Source organism: Bombus terrestris, chromosome 7 (genome assembly GCF_910591885.1).
Source record: "Bombus terrestris chromosome 7, iyBomTerr1.2, whole genome shotgun sequence".
Classification (NCBI taxonomy): domain Eukaryota; kingdom Metazoa; phylum Arthropoda; class Insecta; order Hymenoptera; family Apidae; genus Bombus; species Bombus terrestris.
In genome coordinates, this window is record NC_063275.1 from 4,225,131 (window position 1) to 4,244,750 (window position 19,620).

Below are 19,620 nucleotides of genomic sequence, written 5' to 3' on the forward strand. Positions count from 1 at the left end.
TCTAACTATCTAGACATTAGTAATTTGTTTTTTAAAAAATTGTTAATATCTAATGCATAAAATAAATAGCATATATTATAAATAATTTTCACAAATGTTTTTTATCAATTTCATTATCTATTACTATATATCTATTGAACGTTATATAAAATTAATTTACTAAATATATTTTCCATACCTGCTGAATTATCAATACTTTCTTTAATAATATAAAATAATCTTGGAAACCTTATCAAAGAAACAATATAATTATCGAGAGTATTCTGTTCCAATACATGATTTGCTAAATTTTTAAATAAATTGTGCGTAGTAAAATTATTTAGGACCTGGACATTTAAATAATTAACAGTAATTTTTTTATTCATATATCAATCGCCACTTTCGTATAATGACCTAATTACTTTTTCGTAATCTCTCTTCTACCTTTACAAATAATCAAACTGCATACAATCTGTCTAATCAACCAGGTTCTATTCATTCATACATATTCTTGACTCGCTCTTACTCAATGAAAATAAGATTGCGCTTATATTATAATAATATTAATAAGGTTGTATTATATGTAGTTTTATATATTATACGTATGGATAAGTATACGTAACATATAAACACAGCTCGATACTCGCTTAGGAAAACTGTCCAGAAATTGAATCATGAAAAATTAACATGGAAGACAAGAAAGTTCTCTTTCTTGCGAAACAAATGGATGAGTAGAGAGTCTCTTATTCTGAAACATTCATAGCATGTTACGCATTTACGATTTTACGATTTTTCATAACTCAATTTTAGGACGGTTTCCCCTAGATTTCTTTATGCAAGTATCGAGGCCTGACCATTAAACCATTCTCAAACTCAATTTTTTCGATAACGAAGCCTAAGATGAAAAATGTTATACTAAATTTTCTTTTATTTTTTCATGTACAATAATCCCATCCAGTTTTACTACAATTTCCACTCTATCCTATACAAATAGGTCTCTACATTCGCTAGAGAAAACCGCTCAAAAATTGAGTTGTGAAAAATCAACATGGAATACATGAAGGGTCTCGTTCTGCAAGACAGACAGATATGAGTAGAGTATCTCTGCCTCGGTCTGAAACATTCACAGCACGTCACGCATGTGCAGAACGAGAACCTTCGTGTCTTCCATATTGATTTTTCTTGACTCAATTTTCGGACGGTTTCTTGTATGTTTACGATATAGGAGTGTCCAGACTTGCTTATATGACCCTGGGGTGACCCTGAGTATACGCTATAGAACTAACTTCATTTTATTATTAACCCATAAACCATAACCATGTTGTATAACTTAAAGAATATAAAAAGAACAAATATATTCATTTATATTCATTCATATTCTCTTATAATATAATATAATATAAGTGCACTATATTAAATACAACGACAGATATATAATATTTTCCCAATTTTTGCGTAATAGTAATGCTTACTTCCATTGAAAGGATATAACATTTTTTTTATTATTAAATAAAATGTTTCTAATAAAATCTGCATTAGTTTATACGATATTTTTTTTATTTTTAATGTTAATTCTCTTACTCTACATACTTGGAGCTGCTCTTTACATTACGGATTTTGAAGACAACACTTGTGATATGACATATATGTTTGAATACCCACAGTATGTGGTATGTAAACAAAATGAATATTTTTAATAGAATACCATAAAGAATACCATACTAATCTAGTCTGTACTCTTTTTAAACATTATTGTTAAATAACATTCCTTATAACTTTGACTCGATCATATTTCTCTCATTTCTAATTCTATTGAAATCTGGTAATAATAGTTTTAAAATTATTATTAATAATAATAGTAATTTGACATTGTATATAATACATTTATATAATACATTTATATAAGACATTTATACATATATTCACATAAATATTAGAGAATCTCTTTGGATAATGAGATACAAGAACAATATCCAAGATACAGATTATACGCCTATGGAGAAGGTTTTGTTACCGAGAAGCTTAGAAGGATGTACTTCTCAGGAATACCAGTACTTTTTATACCTGGCAATGCTGGATCTCATGAACAAGGTTCTTAAAATCTGTTAAAAATTCTGTCTCCGTTTGAATAATTGTTAATACTTCTATTGTTTCTAGTAAGATCCCTTGCTTCTGTCAGTTTAAGGAAAAGCTTAAAAGATAGGACTCCATTTCATTTTGATTATTTTACTGTTTCATTTGGCAATGATTATTCTGCTTTATATGGAGGTATGAATGAAAAAGACAATTTTGTTGAATAGTTAGCTTTATTATTGTCTCCACAATTCTTCAAATATTTATACTTTATTTAAAAGATTAGGAAAGATAAATGATAATTTATTAATTAATTCAAGGTGTATTAATGGAAGAGACAATATATGTTTCACACTGTATACAAAAAATATTGAGTTTATACAAAACTAACATAGATAATATTGTGCTCATAGGACATTCAATGGTAAATATAATAATACTATACTTATTTTAGTAAAGATATTAAAATATCTGTTCATTTTTTTAGGGAGGTATTATAGCTAAAGGTTCTATTATAATGACACCAAATGTAAACGCTAGTGTTGCAAGCATTATTATTGCTTTAGCTACTCCTCATACAGCTACTTTGATATTAGACCACACTTTTGCTAATTATTACCAGAATCTAGAAAAACGCTTAAGTGAAATAAAAGATGCAGGGACAAGTGTAGTATCAATAGGAGGTGGACCACGAGATATACTTATAACTTCAGCTCAAATCCTAGATCCTACAGCAGATATTAATGTTCTTTCTAATACTATGCCAGATGTTTGGAAATCTACAGATCATTTGAGTATTTTGTGGTGTAAACAATTAGTACTGTCTATTGTACGCTCATTATTTGATTCTGTTAATTATACACAAAAACCACCTAAAATTTTTTCTACAGCTAAAGAAAGAATACAAGCATTATCGTATCACTTTTATCATGTAAGAAAATATTTTAATGTACTTTTAATAAGTTTTAATGTACTTTTAATAATAGCATTTAAACTAACAATTATTTTTACAGCGTGCTTCTGGAAAAAGATTATATTCTTATAAAGAAATAATACAATTTGAACCTAGCAATGAATGGATAGAGAACATTCAAAGGCATTATGTATGGACCAACAAAGACTTGCCTAAAAGAACATCTCCTATCTATCTTATGATTAGATTGAATGGACAACCAAATTATTTAACTATTGATACCATTAATTTAGAATCCAAAGATTGGTTATTTGCATGTACAGCATCCAATATACAAGGACAATCAAGAGTTTGGTAAAATTATATATTATTGTCTTAAAGCAAAGATTACAAAAGCTCATCAAACTATTATACAATTCTATTTTTAATTTAGCAATTGGGGTTGGAACCTGACAAACAGAACAAGAATTTTACCAGATCCTTTACATCGCTTAAGAAAAACTGTTGACTTAAATTTTCAAGAGATAAAATACCCTGATGTAACACATATTATAATAAGAATTACACCAGACAGTTTAGAAAACTATATTACTATAAATGTTGATTTATATTCTTACAATACAAGACTTGTACCTATTAGGAGTACTTTACCTCTACTAAAAAATTTATTTATAATACCTCAAACCAAAAAATCTGATCTTGGACATGTTAGATACTATGCCAATTTTGATAACGCCATGGATGTTGTAGCTGTTGAACTTAAAGCATTTGAATGTACAGATCCAAAACATCATGCAATAGTTGAATTATTAGAACCATGGGGTATTGTAGTTACACAAATTCAATTTTTTACGGTCGTGTGAGTATAACTAAAGTAAATTTGCTTTTATTTTTAAAATATTTTATAACAAACAATTTTAATATTTTAGGGATAATGGACCGAAATCGATGAAAGTCCAAACTGGATATAAATATTCCAACGTTTTTCCAAAGTTAAGGATAACTCTAGATCCTGCATGTTCATACATAATTACTATTGAAGAAGGTGGAATTATAGATCGAATATCTTGTATCGTGAGGGATCGCTGGTATCTGTTGTATACAACGATTATTAGTTTACTTCTATTGTTTTTATCTACAAGAATTAATCATGGTCTCAAACAAACTCCAATAATAGCAATTACGATATACCTCTCATATTGTTATAACTTAATGTTTGAATGTTTAGTTGCTTTAGCAATTGTTTGCGTATTTACTATTGGACTATGCTGTTCCATTATATTTCTTGGTTCAGTAGCTCATAGTATTGCTGTGAGGTAAGAAACTTTAAGTACATTAATGCATATGTTAATGTTACATAAAATCTTTTTGAATAAATCTATTGATTTTCCAGATTTCTAGCTCGTGCAATAGCCTTTTCAACAACATGGTCAGATTGGCTGCTTGGTGGATTGAGTCAGTTACCTTTTATTACTGCAATTCTTGTCTTATCTTTAATCCCGGTAACTTGTGGGGGTTTAGCTATGCTAATTTCAGTTTTTCTTTATTTTTTAAATTTAACAAAAATCTATGAAGATTATTTAGAAGAACTATTAATGGCTTCATTACAACATTTTAATTGGATACGACGATTCAGAAATACGAAAAATAATTCAGGAGAACATGATGATACAAGACAAAAAATATTCAATCATCTTATTCTCTTCATACTTTGGTGTTTTACTGCTATTCCAGCTGTACCATCTGTACTTGTATGGGCAAAAAATTTCAGGTTTGCAATTTGTTATTTTGGTGTATAAATTTAATCAATCAATCATCTATCATTAATTTCTGTAAACTTGTTCTAGTTATGATATGAGACTTTCTTCCGAAGATCCTTTGTTACTTCAAAGCTGGATAGTTTTAGTAACATGCAGTACAATGGGATGGGTACAACTTCCTTCCAATAATTATAAAAGTCGATCTCAAATACTATCCAGTATATTATGTTTCTTAGGTTGGGTTGTACTTTTAATGGGAGCAGCACCTCATCCAGCTTTTTATCAATATTATATACCACCTATTGTAGCTGGAGCTATTGCTATTATTGCATTAAATGGAATTTTTCTTTAAATTTGTTTTTATTCAATTAATACTGCTTACTTGCAAAAGAAACAACATACATCAATTTCATATGCGCATAAATGTAATATATTATATTTGTCCATAAAAATATTTATTTTTAGAGAATGTATGATATAATATACTTAACAGAATGAAATTTAAGATAGTGTAAAATATATTATTGTAATATATATTATATATTAATATAAGTAAACACAGTTAAAAATACCACAAAATTTTTTATTTAATTATGTAAATAATTGGGAAATATTAAAATATTTAAATATACGTCAAACAATAAATTTATTATTTATCAGAGAAACATATACAGTTTTAACACTCTTATATGACCTATATTACTTAACAACCCATTTGAAGGTATTGTGTGTGCTATTTTCAACATTGCATATATAAATACACAAATTCATCAACTAAAAGAAATATTTCTCAAAAATTTTGATTTGTCAATCTTATTTAATTAATCAATGATTGCACATGTACAAAGTAATCTATTAATATAAAAAAGAATTAAGTTTAGTTTCATATAAATATATGATGTAGTTATTGTTGACAAGGCAATGATATGCACATTTACGTAAAATAACAGGACCCAAAAATAATCATAATTGTAATGTAATTATTTATCATAAAAATATGGTGGTAACCTAACTACATATTAATAATATAATGCCCATTCATTTTCTTGCAAGAACGTATCTACTACTTCCTTCATTGCTAAGTTAGGGATTAATTGATCCTGAGTTAAACGAACTCTAGTAACTGGGTCAAAATGTCCCACCCTTTGTAAATGTTCTTCAATGTCTTTTCGTTCATATGTAATTCCACTTGGCGTTATTACAGGTTCTTGCAAAATTTCAAAACTAATTTTGCCACATAAATAATCAGGTACTTCTCGTTTCTTCTCCATATATTTATAAAAATTGCAAATAATATATAATTATTTTAATTTACACATAACTAAACATGATTAAAAAATATAAACTCACCCTTCTTCTTTCATCTACCTTTGCAAATAGATCATTAAGGTGAGCCATATACATATCTCTTTTTTCTTCTACCTTTTCTTTCTTTTTTGTTAATTCAATAGACAAAGCTTCCCCTTCACTTTTACCATCTGCATCTTTAGCTGCTTCTTGCTCCTTTAAAGCTGCTAAACTTCGTTCAGCGTCTTCTACTATCAATTGATTGAGATATGATTGTAATTCAATATCTTGTGCAATTCTCTGTTCTTCTCTCAATTGGAAACAACGTTTTCGCGCTTGCCTTAAAATGCTGGTCATATCATCTCCATAATTTAGCTTTTGTTCCTTGGCCAAATCCACAGCTATGTTGTAGTAGTTGTTTCAGATGTGTAACCATGTGAAGGACAAGTTTCACATTGCCGTAAAAACCATGAATACCATAAAAAAGAATATCCATGAAATACTTCTGTATAATTATGCTCTGATATATATATACATAATATATTATAGTACTAAAAATATAATATAGCACAACTTCTTTAAAGATACATAAATGCATAAATATGAAAATACACAAATGAGTATATTGCCAAACTATATTAAAGATCAAATAAGGTTCTTTCCATTAAAAGATACTCTGCAGAATACAAATATGTAACATTTATTTTTGACGAATTATGAAATTGATAAAATGATTAAATCATAAACGTTAGTCAATCTCGAGATATTATTCATGTAATTTATAATTATTTCATATAGACTATGAAATTATCACGGAATATTTACCTACAGTGAAATCTTTGCAAGAAACATATGAGAAGAAAAAGCCAGTGAAATTCCTAAGTAAAAATACAGGTACGTACCTCTCTGTAAATGTTTAATAGCTTCATCAAAGAGATCCATTTGAAAAAGAGCTAGACCCAAGAAAAAATGACCCTTCACCAGACATGGATCAATATCGAGAGCACGTCTGCAGTCTAGACAGGACGATTCCCATCGTTTCAATTTCAGGTTACACAGCGCTCGGTTCGTAAAGTATAGTGCTTGGGTTGGATTTTTAATCTGCAGCAATGAGATGCAATGTCGTAACTTGCCTGCATAGATTCATAGTGGCACTCACAATTGCTTTGGTGTAGCAGTGCGCAGCATCCTCGTATTTGTGAAGATTGAAAAGACGATTTCCTTCTTCCTTTAATTCTTTGTCAGAAAGGTTGGCGGTTGTATACATCTTACTCATCTTGGCAACAAATCTTGTGCCTTATTGAACACTCTTCTACATATGAATTCTCGTCAAATTATTCACGTAATATTTCTTACAGGAAAAATTAGTCGAATCGTCAACAAAATAATATTCTATAACCTTAACCTTAACCAAATACGTGCTCTTCCATCTTCCTGGAGAACTTGTCAATCATCGACTAAAGTGTGACAAAGAAGAATGTAAACAAAACTGAAGAAGCTACTTTCCAACATAAAGCTGAGTTTTCAAGGAACATTTGGTATGAAAATATTTTAATACAATTTTTTTATATAATATTCCTCTTTTTGTATATCTTCTTTATTTATCATTCTCTCAAGTCTAATTTACACTTTTCGTTCCATTTTTCTCATAATTTTGGAAAATGGAATTTAAATATGTATACATATAATACGTCACAATTTGTTATATGTATTTTTGCAGTTTATTTGTTATTTATATCGATTTCATAATCCTTACGTTATAATCCTAATGTTATAATCTTTAGTTACAGAATTTAAGCAACTTATATAATTAATTGAAAGCTGTATATACATAACATAGTAATAGAATGTTTAATGAAATCAATAAATTTTATTTTTCTTAGATTATCCTTTATTTAACTTATACAGTGTGAATTACTTCTACGTAATTTTGATTAATTTACTTTATATAAGATAAAATAAATATTTTATACTTCTTATATTTAAAAAATGTATCTAAAACATAAAATTTTATTTTGATTTGTTCATTTTCTAAGATAATTATTATTTTAGATCGCTCCAAACTATGAAATTAATTGACCATATGTATATATTTTAATCATTCTGCGTATTGCTATGCATCACCGATTTTGGATATGCTGTATACACAAATAGGTTTGTTTGTTGCAAAATGTATTTCATGGTTCACAACAATCCCCATTTTGTGTTTGAAAAATTCTATTATCTTTTTTGCAATTTGTTTATTATTTTCAGATACTTCTGGATGCTCTAAATAATCATTTACCTGGGAGAACAATGAACAGATACAGTAACAAAGTATTTATGAGCAAATAATAAAAATTACCTTCATCCATCTGCAATCAGAAATTTCTTTTTCACATTTTTTAATATTGATATCAATAGGTGATAAATAGGCAATCATGTATATGTCAGAACAACCAAAGGCGTAACCATGAACGTGTCTGAAACCTATTATACACCTAAAGGTAGTTTGAACACCAGTCTCTTCTAAAACTTCTCTTTTTACAGCTTCTTCTAAATCTTCTCCTACAATAAAAAAAAAACTGATAAGAAATTATTATATTATATTATATTATATATTATATTGAAAACATGAAGTACATATATAAATTCATTAATTCTACTGTGATAACAGAAAGATTATTAGCTATACTGTACTGATTTACTAGTTTATAAAAAATTTATATACCTGGTTCCACATAACCACCTGGTAATTTCCAAATAGGTGGACCATTTGCATATTTCTCTTTGATAACTAAAATTTCTTTAGTTTCCTCATTATAGACAAATCCTCCGACTCCTAAATTGGTGTGTGCATAGTGTGGAACATTGCATTCCTCATCTGTAACTAACCATCGATAAAGCATAACATATTCTTGTTTTGCATGATGAAATTTGAATCCTTCTTTCACAAGTAACGGTATCCATTCTGATTGTGGTAAATGTACACGGAACCATATTGTGCGTTTTTTATTTTCTTTCCATTTTTGTAAAGATGCTGCAAAAATTATAATAAATAAATATTAATTTCTAACAAAAATTTTTGTTAAAATTCCTCAATTTTGATAAAATAAGTAATAATTTATAAATATATTTAAGAATTATTATCATTTTATGTTATAAACCTGTAAGACGACGAGCGAACACTTCAGATGTACAAAATTCGTCATTTGAGTCAATAGTTACGCCATTGTAGTGATCATTACATCCATTAAAACACTTTGAAGCCATAATTACAGAAGGATTGACGCAATGTATTTTACAACGCAATATAGGATAAAAAACAATACGATATTTCGCTAAATATTGTTGTTTTAGCACCGTGGAAACGTAACAGAGTTTAGAAATTGCGATACTGTACATTGGAACATCCACGAATCTATTTTGAAAAAGTTGTTAATAAAATATTTTATTATCATACCTTATAATGATTCATAAATATTGTCGGAAAAAGTTTTACGTAACATGATTGAAGCTTTTATTTTGATACGTACAATGTTAATATTAAAATAGTCAAACATTCTAACCTAATATTATTTTTTATCTATTTATTTCGCATCGTCTGCAGACCTTACACTTTCAAGATAAAAAATTTTGCAATAGAATGTTATATAATTCATAGCTAAATATTTTTTTCTTATATATACGTTATACGTAATTATTATATTTTATGCATACGTTTTCTATTTGTTATTTAATTGCAATGAAATATGTAAATTGTAATCGATGTTACAATTAACATAAATCTTATATGTATAAAATATTTATAGCAAGTTGGTATGAAAAATTATAGGATCTATAGTGTGTTTGATATTTTTATTCAATTTATTTACAATAAATATTACGCGATAATCAAAACAAAACAATTACAAACAAAAAATAACAAACTATAAGTTTAACAGATAAAAATTTAATTCAGTAACGTTAAACAGTGATAACAATATAATACAAAGGCAAATAAATTCAAATATATCAGAGAGTACAATCTCGTTTTTTGTTCCAAAACAATTCCATATCCTCGTACACTTTGGGAGCAGGAGAATTATAATGAAGAGCTTCGCAAATACGGCAATAATGTCGTGACATACTGCCAAAATAACCATGTTCGTTGATTACTTTGTAATATTTACGCCACTCATGGAACTCGAAATATTTATCATCGTACTTATTAAGATAGCGAATATAATCTGCTAAAGCTCTCGGATTAACAAAATCATTAACGTGAATGAACGAATGTGGTGGTAATAATTTCTCGCAATCTTTCTTTGGTGCACCCATTATTACTGGTATTGCTAATTTGTGATAACCATGCCAGAATACTTTCTCTGTTAAGTATTCTCTACAATTTGAATTTTCAAAAGCTAAATAAAACTTGTAGGAATTTAAAACAGAACAATCTTTATCGAAATGTCCCGGACATGCGGTCGTATTACCATTTAAACATTTTCCATATATATCAAGATCATTACCGAGAATTACTTTCAATTCGTTAATATATATCCATCGATCATTGGTGCCCCCGCAATTACTACCCATCACAGTGGCCAGTTTAGTTTTTGATGTTTTTATCAGATCCTTCGAAAAATTTATATTTGGTGAATTTATAAACGAAGTAGAAATCGTTCTGCCGTAAGGTATTGGTACATCGCTATTCATGCGATACGTCATTGACCAGTTAAATAAACCGTTATATTTAGACAATTGTTGATTTCCATAGATAAAAGTGTGTATTGGCGATTCATCAGTCAAAAAGATCCACCTCTGATTCCATTGTGTTCTGATTGGCAATTCCAGTACATCTTTTGTCAGATGCAAATGAAACACAACTGCATCTGCTATATTTAAATCTTTGGATTGGTAACTTAGTACACATTTTACTGTACAATTTTCCCAAGGTGAAAACCTAAAATGGAAATACATTTCAATTCAAAGTTAAATAGAATTATAGTTTAAAGTATATGTACTAATATTATTACAGTAATACTCGTTTAAATTTCATTTCAATACAATTGTTTTATTTACATTTCAGTAACTCACATCCTTATATCTCAAACTCAATATAGTCCGAATTTATTAAACCGATTGTCGAAAATAGTAAATAGATATAGGAAGGATAGACGAGAAAGACAGTATATCAAGCAACGACGATCGAGCACTTTTGAGCGATATACTATACTCTCGCTCATTTGATTTCCCAGTGACTTCGAAACGTCCTTTGAAGATTCTATTACAATTTTCAAATGGGAATCTACATTTTTTATTACATATATCTGATATCGATATGTTTCTAAAATGCTACAAACTTATGTCTTTTGCATCATCTGCTATCAAAATATGAATTTTTAAATTCAGCATGCTGCATGCCGTCGACATTAGCGTCATTCGATGTACATCACGAGGATGCACAAAGATGTTTTTCATAATGCCACCATTGGTATATATTTCCAAAACAGTCAGTCGATCAGTCACTTTCCTTTTTAGTTTCTTGTATCGCTTTATCAAATTTAAAAGTTCGTATTTTGATAGCACATGGTGGGAGACACGAGTTTGTAACGTTTGGAAAATATCTCAATGCCAAATATATGTAATAAAAAAAATGCAGATATCTACTTGAAAATTGTAATATGACCTTCATAGGATTGACTTTGAAAAATGTAATATAATACGTCATACGTTTCAACTTCATACGTTTTAACATTATCGCATGGTCAAATAGACAAGGATATAGTATGTCCTCCTTGATATCATACAAGTTCTGTTTGAAACACTTTTTCATGTCATACATATTTTTCGAGATGTCTGAACGTTTCCAGATAGACCGGGCACATTGTATAGAATTTTTATTTAATGAGATGAATGAATGAAATGAATGAGTGACTTAATAACAAGACAACTCAGATTAGTTTTAACAGAAATTCGTTTTATATCCTGGAAATTATTGATAATTCTGTGACTAATCTATTAATCAGCAATATTGTTATCTATAAAACTTATTTATATCATTATATTTGTATTGATAAGATAGAAATTATAGAAATTAAGAAAATAAAATGAAAATTAGTGGAAGTTGATATTTGTATAATTGGATCATTCATCGTAACGAATGCGACATCCCTTGAGAATGTCAGGGCTCGACCATTGTTTCTTGACACACTATGTATATCTTTCTAGTTCGCTTTCGTTATATATGTCATTTGTTCTTATCGAGAAATTGAGAAGTATTGCGAAAGAGTCGCAACTTGTTCAGCGAAAATTACACGGGGTGTCTCATCTGATATTGTTACTTTGATTTATGTTATTATTATTGTTCGTAACGAAAAATATTTCAGACAAAGATTGTATGGCTTCAAAGAGGACATATTCTGATGTTATTAGTTTTTCTTTAGGTGATCGTGTAAAGGTCATGTAAACATCTGAAAAAACTTTGTTTTTTTAAATAGAATCATATCTTTTAATACGTTAATTAATGCAGATCGAGATACTCTACAAAAAATTATTAACCTATTTATGTCGAAAAGCTACTAGTTTAATAGATATTTTAATTTTTATTTTGTAAACATTATTGTGTAAAAGACACGGATATAGATATAAGGCAATACTTTTGTATTCGTTTTCCTTATCTTTTGTACGAAAGCTTTTACAATTAACTTTTACTTTAACAATAACTTTTCGACATACAGGGATCAATACCTTTTTACGGAGAATATCGAGATGCATTGATTAATGTACCTCCTTCGCAACCATTCTACTTTTATCTGAAGCATTTTTTGTTACGGATAATAATAGTGATATAAATCAACATATCAGGTGAGACAACCTGAATAACGCAAAGACCTGATTTATTGTAATTTCAGCAAGCATTACTGTAAATTAACAAGTGCATATTTATATCTCATAAAAAACAAGTTTTTAATATAATTTTATTAACTTTTTATTCGTAAAACGTCTGATGTGCCTACGTTCCAAAAACATTCCGTGCTTCCAAATTAAGATCAAATACGGTTCCTTCCTCTTATTTATTATCGGTGGTGTTAAACTTCCCTCAGAAGACAAGAGCCATTTGCCAAGTACAGACGTCGTTTCAATCTGATACGGATAAAGGCGCAAATTAGTAATACTATAAGGGTTATTCATTTAATTCGGAACCCGCGCTTGCGAGAACAATAGAAAATGGCAACAGTGTAACATACACTTGCTACACAATCGAATGTCACTCGCCATCTACGAGCTGTTACTAGAAGTATAATTAGGTGAGAACATGAAGTGGTTTAGTTATCGTCGGAGCACTTTAAATTTGACACAATAAGGAGAAAACGATCACTGAGAAAAAGCGAGTCCCGTGTTTTTATCCGACGATTTCATGTCCCTGCGCGCTCCTAAACCATCCAAGCAAGCGAGTGCAGCCGGTTCTGTTCCCACATGTAACTTAACTTAATTTTTTCTTTAGATAACTGATATCTTGGATTATACTTACCTGAAATATAATTACAATATAATCTTTCTTATTTAAAATTGAAATTGTTGTAAAGAAAGCAATATCAAAATGTTATGTCTGAACAAACATAAATACCGTCTCCCATGCAGTTCAGTGAACTGTCTACCTTTCAAGGGTATAACCATGTTCGGTATCATTTTGTTGATAAGAATCTCAACAATCTAATTAAAAACAACTTTATAACAATGAAATAAAAAAATATGAGAACTATTTTTTATTTTGACGATTTATAAATGATTGTGTCATAAACAAGTAGCCTTTGCTGAGTAGTCCGAACTCAAGTACTGCAATACAAGAATTAAATTAATTTCTATTTTTTTAAACTAGAATTCTGTAAGGTATCTCGTATCTCAATTGCTCTGTTCAATTTTTATTCTTACATTCGACATATTCACAGCAGAATGATTCAAAATCAGATATTAACGGGCAATTTATAGAAAGTGATCGTGAATAACTTTTAGAGTATGACGTAGAAGAAAATGTTTAATACGTTGAAAATAAACATTACCAACAATGTGGAGAAAGAGCCGCGATGTTTGTGAAAATGTGAACAATTTCATTGTAATTCGATAATAATTCTGGCAGTTGAGTGTACTTTTAAATAAAAAAAATTACAATGTAATTACATTTTTTCAAATTAATTTCAAATAAATTCAATTTCAGGTAAATATAATCCAAGATTTCAGTTATTTAAAGAAAAAATTAAGTTACATGTGAGAACAGAACCGGGTGCACTTGCTTGCTTGGATGGTATAGGATCCCGCAGGGACACGAAAATGCGAAATTCGCTTTCTCTGCGATTGTCTTCTTATTGTGACGTCAAATTTAAAGTGCTCCGACGATAACTAAACCACTTCGTGTTCTCACCTAATTATACTTCTAGCAACAATTCATAGATAGCGAGTGATATTTGATTGTAGATTGTAGTGTATATATTACACTGTTGCCATTTTCTTATGTTCGCGCAAGCGCGGGTTCCGCGGGTTTAAGTGGATAACCCTGTACATCCAAGTCCTAATAGAGACTCTATGAAACTTACTTATACTACTAACGTGTTTTACTCAATAGTAGAGGAAATATATATAAACTTTTTCATTTTTAATAATAGCACAATCAAAAGAAAAAGGATTATAGATTAATCTTAATAAAATCAAATACAGATGTACCTGTTCATTTCTTAGTAATTCTTCTTTTATTTGTTGTCGATGTTTTATTTGTTTCACAATCACTTTATTAACTCTTCTAAGGATACTTGGAAGAGTACCAAAAATTGCACAAAAAATTATGGAACCAATGCATAGAAATAATATTAGTTTCGCATATCGTGAAATCCCGCGCATCGTACTTCTGAATTTTTCGATAGAGCGTGGCAAATATTAGTCGTGGCATATCGATCTTCTATCATTTTCACTTATCTTATCATCACAATTTTTCCATCTGACAGCTGTTTTTCTACTTTTATATCACGAATCGCCTAAATGAGACAAAATTGATAGTTAGTAAGATATATTCTTCGAGCGCTGCTGTAATACACTGAAACTATATGAACCTTTGTTAGTATAAAAACTGATAACTTGTAATAAGGTGAAGGATAAAAAATGTTTAGAGAAAAGAAACAGGTCTGACCAACAGTCGAGGCTACCTTTGACGTGTGTTGCAAGCAATCGTTGATCTCGATTGTCTTGGTTAACCAAGTGTAACGGTCCGAGGTGTAGTAAGTTGCGAACGTTATCCTCAGCGGTGATAGAACATCACACCCCTTGTTATTGTTTCAAGAAATATTTAAATTTATTAGAAGAAATATTAATACCAAATAAATTAGATCTTAATCGTTCATATTCGTTTAAGATTTATTATTAGGCAAGTTTATTGGTTTAATCTTATGCTATTTTGTATACAAGTGTGAAGAGTACATACATACATACGTATATCATATCTGTTTGGATTTCAAATTTCGCGGTTATTATTCAATTCATTAGTATTCGTAATAAAAATGCAATCTACTTATTTATTAAATGTTTCGTTTACAAATGCATGTCAATATGTTTCCGTAACTGTAATTAATTGTTAATACATACTGAATGATTACTAAATGGTCAAATTTACATTTTATTAAAGAATTATTTAAAAATAATTTTAATTGTATAATAAAAAAAGTATATATCAATGACGAATAAATTTAATTTATTATATACTATTAATTACTGGCAAGAAAATATATAGCATTTAATTATAGTAATATATAAATCATGATACATTTTAGATATACGTATTACAAAATATGGTAGGTCAATTATAATTCTAGTTAGCAATACTTTTTTAAATCGAAAAATTTTGATATCTTAATCTTAAAATTACTTACATGTACATGTGACAGTTCCAAACTTTTATCTATACAATTAGTTCTTACATTTTAATTCAAGCAGATAGACTCGCTAATTGAAATATTTAATATATAACACAATTAACTTGAATTTTTTTTAAATATATATTTTTATTTTCTGTTAATTAAAGTTATATTTTAACTATACTTAACCAATATACATTTTTTAATAATGACTTATGTCATAGTTAACCGATACGCAATTGTTCTTTAATTATGCACGAATAATGCATGCATAAATATATTTTTTTACACAGATACAACTAGTTTCTGTCTTTACTGTAGTGGTAATGATTATATATATCGCTAATTATATGTAGATATTATTATCTATTGATATCTCATTTATTCTGTTGTACCTCGAAGGACGATATAAATACTAGGATAATTTATTTTAATTATTAAGAGATTGAAAAATATACTTTTATTGCCGTGAATAAAATGTTAGAAATGAATGAACCTTCTTTACTTGCATGTGATCTATGGTTGGCACTATGCACTATAGTATAAGAAAGTTATCAACAGAACCGTTTCCGTTTCCGCTCTTAGATTCGGAAAAGTGGACATAAGTAATTTCCATGTGTACAAGATGGTAACTACTCGTAAAATTATTAAAAAACGTATAGAATTATCGAAAGTTAAAAGTGCACAGAACACGAAAGGTAACAGCCACATAAAGAATAAGAAATCACGAAATGGGAAAAATCCAAAAATGATCAGTGATAGAACATTGAAACGTACATTAAGATCTTCTAAAAAAAATAATGTGCAAAATAAGACAAAAATTAGTTCATATACAAAAGCAATTTCTGAGATTGCAGAATCGCGGAAGCGAAAAAGAGAAGATAGGGTTAGTGACGAAGGAAATACAGATTGCTTACATTTGAGTGATTTGTCAAAAGAACATATATCACAATGCATTAGCGTAATCAACCATTTGACTGAAGAACAATTGAAGAATAACAATGCATTGTTTGATGACGAAAGCCAATCAATATTTATGCAAATAACATGTATTAGAGTACCTAAAACTCCAAGAAGGTGTATTAGAATGTAAGTTTACGTTTATACATTAATTATACGTATCTTTTCAAATAAACAAAAAATCATTTTTATATATTATTATTATGTGATTTAATGCATATGTATAATATATAGTCACAAATGATTATATATATATATATATGTATGTTTAATCTCCAATAGATCCTTATGAGGAACCGTGATTATAAAGTCACAAATGATGTTCATTTTTATTTTTAATAATCAGTGTGATTAATTTTATTAAAACACTATTTATCGCCCAATTTATTTTGTAGATTATTACCATATTCAATAGTGTCATCAAATGACGAAATTGCACTTTTTGTTGGTGATCTTGAAAGAGGTAGAAGAAAGGATTATGAACCAACGATAGAATATTATGAAAACTTGTTACGTAAACACAATTGTACAAGAATAAAGGCTATAATACCAATGAATCAAGTAAAAACTGAATATGATCAGTATGAATTAAAAAGGAAGCTTGTTGGTAGCTATGATCATTTTCTTGTAGATGGAAAAATAGCTGGTCATTTATCTCATTTATTGGGAAGAGAATTTTATAAGAAAAGGAAACTGCCAACATCCATCCGAATGCATAGCAAAGATTTAAAACACGAAATAGATTATGCTTTGAGGAAAACTGTTATGCAGATACATTCTTATGGCGATACTCATATAATTCAAATTGGACACACCTCTATGAAAAAAGAAGAAATTATAGAAAATATATTAGCAACGTGCAGTTATTTATCTAAAAACTACCCAGGGGGCTGGGCTAATATTCGTTCTATTCGTATTAAAACATCTTCTAGCCTTGGCCTCCCTATATATACAACATTGAGTAAGTTTTGATTAATTACATTTAATTCTCATTTTTATAGGAAAATTCTTATAAAAATTATATTTTTATATAAACTTAATGTGTATGTAAATCAATATGCTGTGCCAAAGAACCTCCTTATAATAGACTTACAATCTGACTATGATTAATTATTATTATAGGTATGTTTAATGTGTTTCTTATTTGTTTTTAGAAAACAAATGCTTGGTTAGAGTGCCAATAGTGCAGCCTAAGAGACCAAAAGCATATCGTAATGTATCAGGAGAACTTAGTACTGCACCTGGTATTGTTAGTGTAACTGTTACTCCTGAAGGAGACATTATTACTGTTAAAGAGGAAAGAAAGGTTCTTTCTCCAAAGAGAAATTAACAAAACAAATAAAAAAGTGTAATTATTTTTTATTACTTTATTAAATCTAGTAAACAAGGTTAAAAAATTATCTTTCTACTTATTATTACCTTAAGTACTTTGTTATATTAAAAATGTTCAATTATTGCACTTTAAATTTGACATACCTAATTGCATATATATTGTATTTTACTTAAATGTTAGTTTTCTTCATTTAATTACATATGAAAAGAAGAAAAACGATATATGATACCAATAATTAATATAAAATAGTCTGATCTTTCTTAGAAATACTCTGGTACCCATTTGCTGGACTTGCTACTACTCCTGAATGTCCCATTGTTGAAATACCATTGGTATTTTGCATGTACTTATATGTGTTTACGGTATTTGTAACAACTTCTATTTCTTGGAAGTTTTGAAGTCGTTGAATATCTTCATCTTTTCTCAACCTAGTATTGGGCAGTTTTCTTAATTTTACAATTTGGTTGGGTTCAACATTTAATTCTTGACAACATATCCAAATCAATGCTTGATATGTCAAATCACTTTGTGGTAACTCAATTTCTATAAAATCTGGGTCAGGAGCATCAGCAATACGAATCTTTAATACTAATTCTAAAAAAATGTATAGATTTAATGTTCTGTTTCATTATCTTGAGCTATTAATATTTATATATGTATAAACATTAAAATTACAAAAAATTAAATTATTACAAATTTCTCACCATCTTGGTATAAACCATTGTTTCTTACTCTAGGAATTCCTGAATCTGTAGCTCCATGTACATAATCACTTTTTACATATTTAGGCATAACATTGTGTACTGCTGATTCATTTAGGACTCTTTGAGTATCAGTTGGCATAGCCAGTGGCATATCTAGAAGTTGTAAAATCTGTGGATTGATGCACAAAAATGCTGGAGTCTCTCCAATTTCAGATCTTATATTCTTATCTGCACCATTTTTTAAAAGCAAGGCAGCTACATCTAAGTACCCCTTTTTACATGCCCAATGTAAAGGAGTCCTTAAAGGAAAAATACTAATTATGTCATTATTTTGATATTTTTGACACAAGGCCATTCAGTTTCATTACATGTATACAAGGAAAGATATTGTATGTTTTTACTCTTATTATACATCTTTGCTATTAGTTATTAGAAAAAAATATAAGAATTGCATATAATAAATTAAAAAAGAAATACCATCCATTAACAGAGTGTCGTGCATTAACATCGACACCTAAATTAAGTAATTCTTGAACAACGTCTGTATCACCAACACAGGCTGCTTTCCTCAACCGCTCTTCTAATATTCTCTTATTTTCCATGTTATCATAACTTCTAAATAAGTCTACGGATTTCACATTTTTTTCCATTTCGAGTTTATTTAGGACATTTTGAAATGTACAAATACAAAGAATGGCGTTACTTAATACATGTGTTTGAGAGATTCAAACTCAGTCGCTATCTAAGC

The 19,620-nt window shown here is 28.8% G+C and overlaps 6 protein-coding genes and 1 long non-coding RNA gene across 9 annotated transcripts; 3 read left to right on the forward strand and 4 right to left on the reverse strand.

The window, feature by feature from the left end:
• The first annotated feature begins 1,191 nt into the window (after nt 1-1,191).
• On the forward strand, nt 1,192-5,078 carry LOC100644440 (GPI inositol-deacylase). 2 transcript variants are annotated; one of them, XM_003396357.4, is made up of 10 exons: nt 1,192-1,649; nt 1,917-2,070; nt 2,137-2,247; nt 2,373-2,476; nt 2,540-2,983; nt 3,066-3,319; nt 3,399-3,824; nt 3,895-4,281; nt 4,359-4,736; nt 4,813-5,078. In XM_003396357.4, the coding sequence occupies exons 1-10, from the start codon at nt 1,494-1,496 to the stop codon at nt 5,075-5,077; spliced, it is 2,679 nt and encodes an 892-aa protein (XP_003396405.1). In that variant the 5' UTR covers nt 1,192-1,493; the 3' UTR covers nt 5,078. The 2 variants fall into 2 exon arrangements, with proteins under 2 accessions (XP_003396405.1, XP_012165437.1); XM_012310047.3 differs by lacking the exon at nt 1,192-1,649 and having other exon boundaries at nt 1,931-2,070; nt 2,141-2,247.
• Nucleotides 5,079-5,352: 274 nt separating this feature from the next.
• On the reverse strand, nt 5,353-7,488 carry LOC100644803 (E3 ubiquitin-protein ligase CHIP). Its single transcript, XM_048407850.1, has 4 exons — nt 7,172-7,488; nt 6,915-7,113; nt 6,076-6,413; nt 5,353-5,987 (listed from the first exon to the last, which is right to left on the reverse strand). The coding sequence occupies exons 1-4, from the start codon at nt 7,286-7,288 to the stop codon at nt 5,745-5,747; spliced, it is 897 nt and encodes a 298-aa protein (XP_048263807.1). The 5' UTR covers nt 7,289-7,488; the 3' UTR covers nt 5,353-5,744.
• Nucleotides 7,489-8,047: 559 nt separating this feature from the next.
• On the forward strand, nt 8,048-8,556 carry LOC105665888. Its single transcript, XR_002307851.2, has 2 exons — nt 8,048-8,166; nt 8,266-8,556. It is a non-coding gene; the product is annotated as an uncharacterized LOC105665888 (long non-coding RNA).
• On the reverse strand, nt 8,084-9,396 carry LOC100644679 (nudix hydrolase 8). The gene is made up of 4 exons (XM_020863738.2): nt 9,159-9,396; nt 8,723-9,031; nt 8,357-8,559; nt 8,084-8,296 (listed from the first exon to the last, which is right to left on the reverse strand). The coding sequence occupies exons 1-4, from the start codon at nt 9,394-9,396 to the stop codon at nt 8,126-8,128; spliced, it is 921 nt and encodes a 306-aa protein (XP_020719397.1). The 3' UTR covers nt 8,084-8,125.
• A 434-nt stretch (nt 9,397-9,830) lies between these two features.
• On the reverse strand, nt 9,831-16,138 carry LOC100645047 (alpha-(1,3)-fucosyltransferase 7). 2 transcript variants are annotated; one of them, XM_012310055.3, is made up of 5 exons: nt 15,891-16,138; nt 15,078-15,287; nt 14,695-15,002; nt 12,962-13,119; nt 9,831-10,936 (listed from the first exon to the last, which is right to left on the reverse strand). In XM_012310055.3, exons 3-5 carry the CDS (start codon nt 14,866-14,868, stop codon nt 10,006-10,008), a joined length of 1,263 nt encoding a protein of 420 aa, XP_012165445.1. In that variant the 5' UTR covers nt 14,869-15,002; nt 15,078-15,287; nt 15,891-16,138; the 3' UTR covers nt 9,831-10,005. The 2 variants fall into 2 exon arrangements, with proteins under 2 accessions (XP_012165445.1, XP_003396410.1); XM_003396362.4 differs by having other exon boundaries at nt 15,171-15,287; nt 15,891-16,137.
• Nucleotides 16,139-16,358: 220 nt separating this feature from the next.
• On the forward strand, nt 16,359-18,235 carry LOC100644925 (ribosomal L1 domain-containing protein 1). Its single transcript, XM_003396361.4, has 3 exons — nt 16,359-16,964; nt 17,231-17,796; nt 17,990-18,235. Exons 1-3 carry the CDS (start codon nt 16,501-16,503, stop codon nt 18,163-18,165), a joined length of 1,206 nt encoding a protein of 401 aa, XP_003396409.1. The 5' UTR covers nt 16,359-16,500; the 3' UTR covers nt 18,166-18,235.
• On the reverse strand, nt 18,179-19,608 carry LOC100644558 (ankyrin repeat domain-containing protein 40). The gene is made up of 3 exons (XM_003396358.3): nt 19,350-19,608; nt 18,873-19,171; nt 18,179-18,762 (listed from the first exon to the last, which is right to left on the reverse strand). Exons 1-3 carry the CDS (start codon nt 19,520-19,522, stop codon nt 18,404-18,406), a joined length of 831 nt encoding a protein of 276 aa, XP_003396406.1. The 5' UTR covers nt 19,523-19,608; the 3' UTR covers nt 18,179-18,403.
• Between the last annotated feature and the right edge of the window lie 12 nt (nt 19,609-19,620).

Bases quoted from the DNA above. Each gene is read 5' to 3' on its own strand.
- LOC100644440 (XM_003396357.4), top strand. From the start codon at position 1,494: ATGTTTCTAATAAAATCTGCATTAGTTTATACGATATTTTTTTTATTT. The intron at 2,477-2,539 runs GTAAATATAATA...TCATTTTTTTAG, and splicing joins TGCTCATAGGACATTCAATG to GGAGGTATTATAGCTAAAGG. The intron at 4,737-4,812 runs GTTTGCAATTTG...AACTTGTTCTAG, and splicing joins GTATGGGCAAAAAATTTCAG to TTATGATATGAGACTTTCTT.
- LOC100644803 (XM_048407850.1), bottom strand. From the start codon at position 7,288: ATGAGTAAGATGTATACAACCGCCAACCTTTCTGACAAAGAATTAAAG. The intron at 7,114-7,171 runs GTGAGTGCCACT...TCATTGCTGCAG, and splicing joins ACTGCTACACCAAAGCAATT to ATTAAAAATCCAACCCAAGC. The intron at 6,414-6,914 runs GTACGTACCTGT...ACTACAACATAG, and splicing joins TATTAAACATTTACAGAGAG to CTGTGGATTTGGCCAAGGAA.
- LOC100644679 (XM_020863738.2), bottom strand. From the start codon at position 9,396: ATGTACAGTATCGCAATTTCTAAACTCTGTTACGTTTCCACGGTGCTA. The intron at 9,032-9,158 runs GTTTATAACATA...TAATTTTTGCAG, and splicing joins GTTCGCTCGTCGTCTTACAG to CATCTTTACAAAAATGGAAA. The intron at 8,297-8,356 runs GTAATTTTTATT...TTGTTCTCCCAG, and splicing joins CTGATTGCAGATGGATGAAG to GTAAATGATTATTTAGAGCA.
- LOC100645047 (XM_012310055.3), bottom strand. From the start codon at position 14,868: ATGCGCGGGATTTCACGATATGCGAAACTAATATTATTTCTATGCATT. The intron at 13,120-14,694 runs GTACATCTGTAT...TATCCGTATCAG, and splicing joins AATTACTAAGAAATGAACAG to ATTGAAACGACGTCTGTACT. The intron at 10,937-12,961 runs GTTAATAAAATT...TTTCCATTTTAG, and splicing joins AGACGTTTTACGAATAAAAA to GTTTTCACCTTGGGAAAATT.
- LOC100644925 (XM_003396361.4), top strand. From the start codon at position 16,501: ATGGTAACTACTCGTAAAATTATTAAAAAACGTATAGAATTATCGAAA. The intron at 16,965-17,230 runs GTAAGTTTACGT...TTTATTTTGTAG, and splicing joins CCAAGAAGGTGTATTAGAAT to ATTATTACCATATTCAATAG. The intron at 17,797-17,989 runs GTAAGTTTTGAT...ATTTGTTTTTAG, and splicing joins CCCTATATATACAACATTGA to AAAACAAATGCTTGGTTAGA.
- LOC100644558 (XM_003396358.3), bottom strand. From the start codon at position 19,522: ATGGAAAAAAATGTGAAATCCGTAGACTTATTTAGAAGTTATGATAAC. The intron at 19,172-19,349 runs GTATTTCTTTTT...TTTTCCTTTAAG, and splicing joins CGACACTCTGTTAATGGATG to GACTCCTTTACATTGGGCAT. The intron at 18,763-18,872 runs GTGAGAAATTTG...ACATTTTTTTAG, and splicing joins CAATGGTTTATACCAAGATG to AATTAGTATTAAAGATTCGT.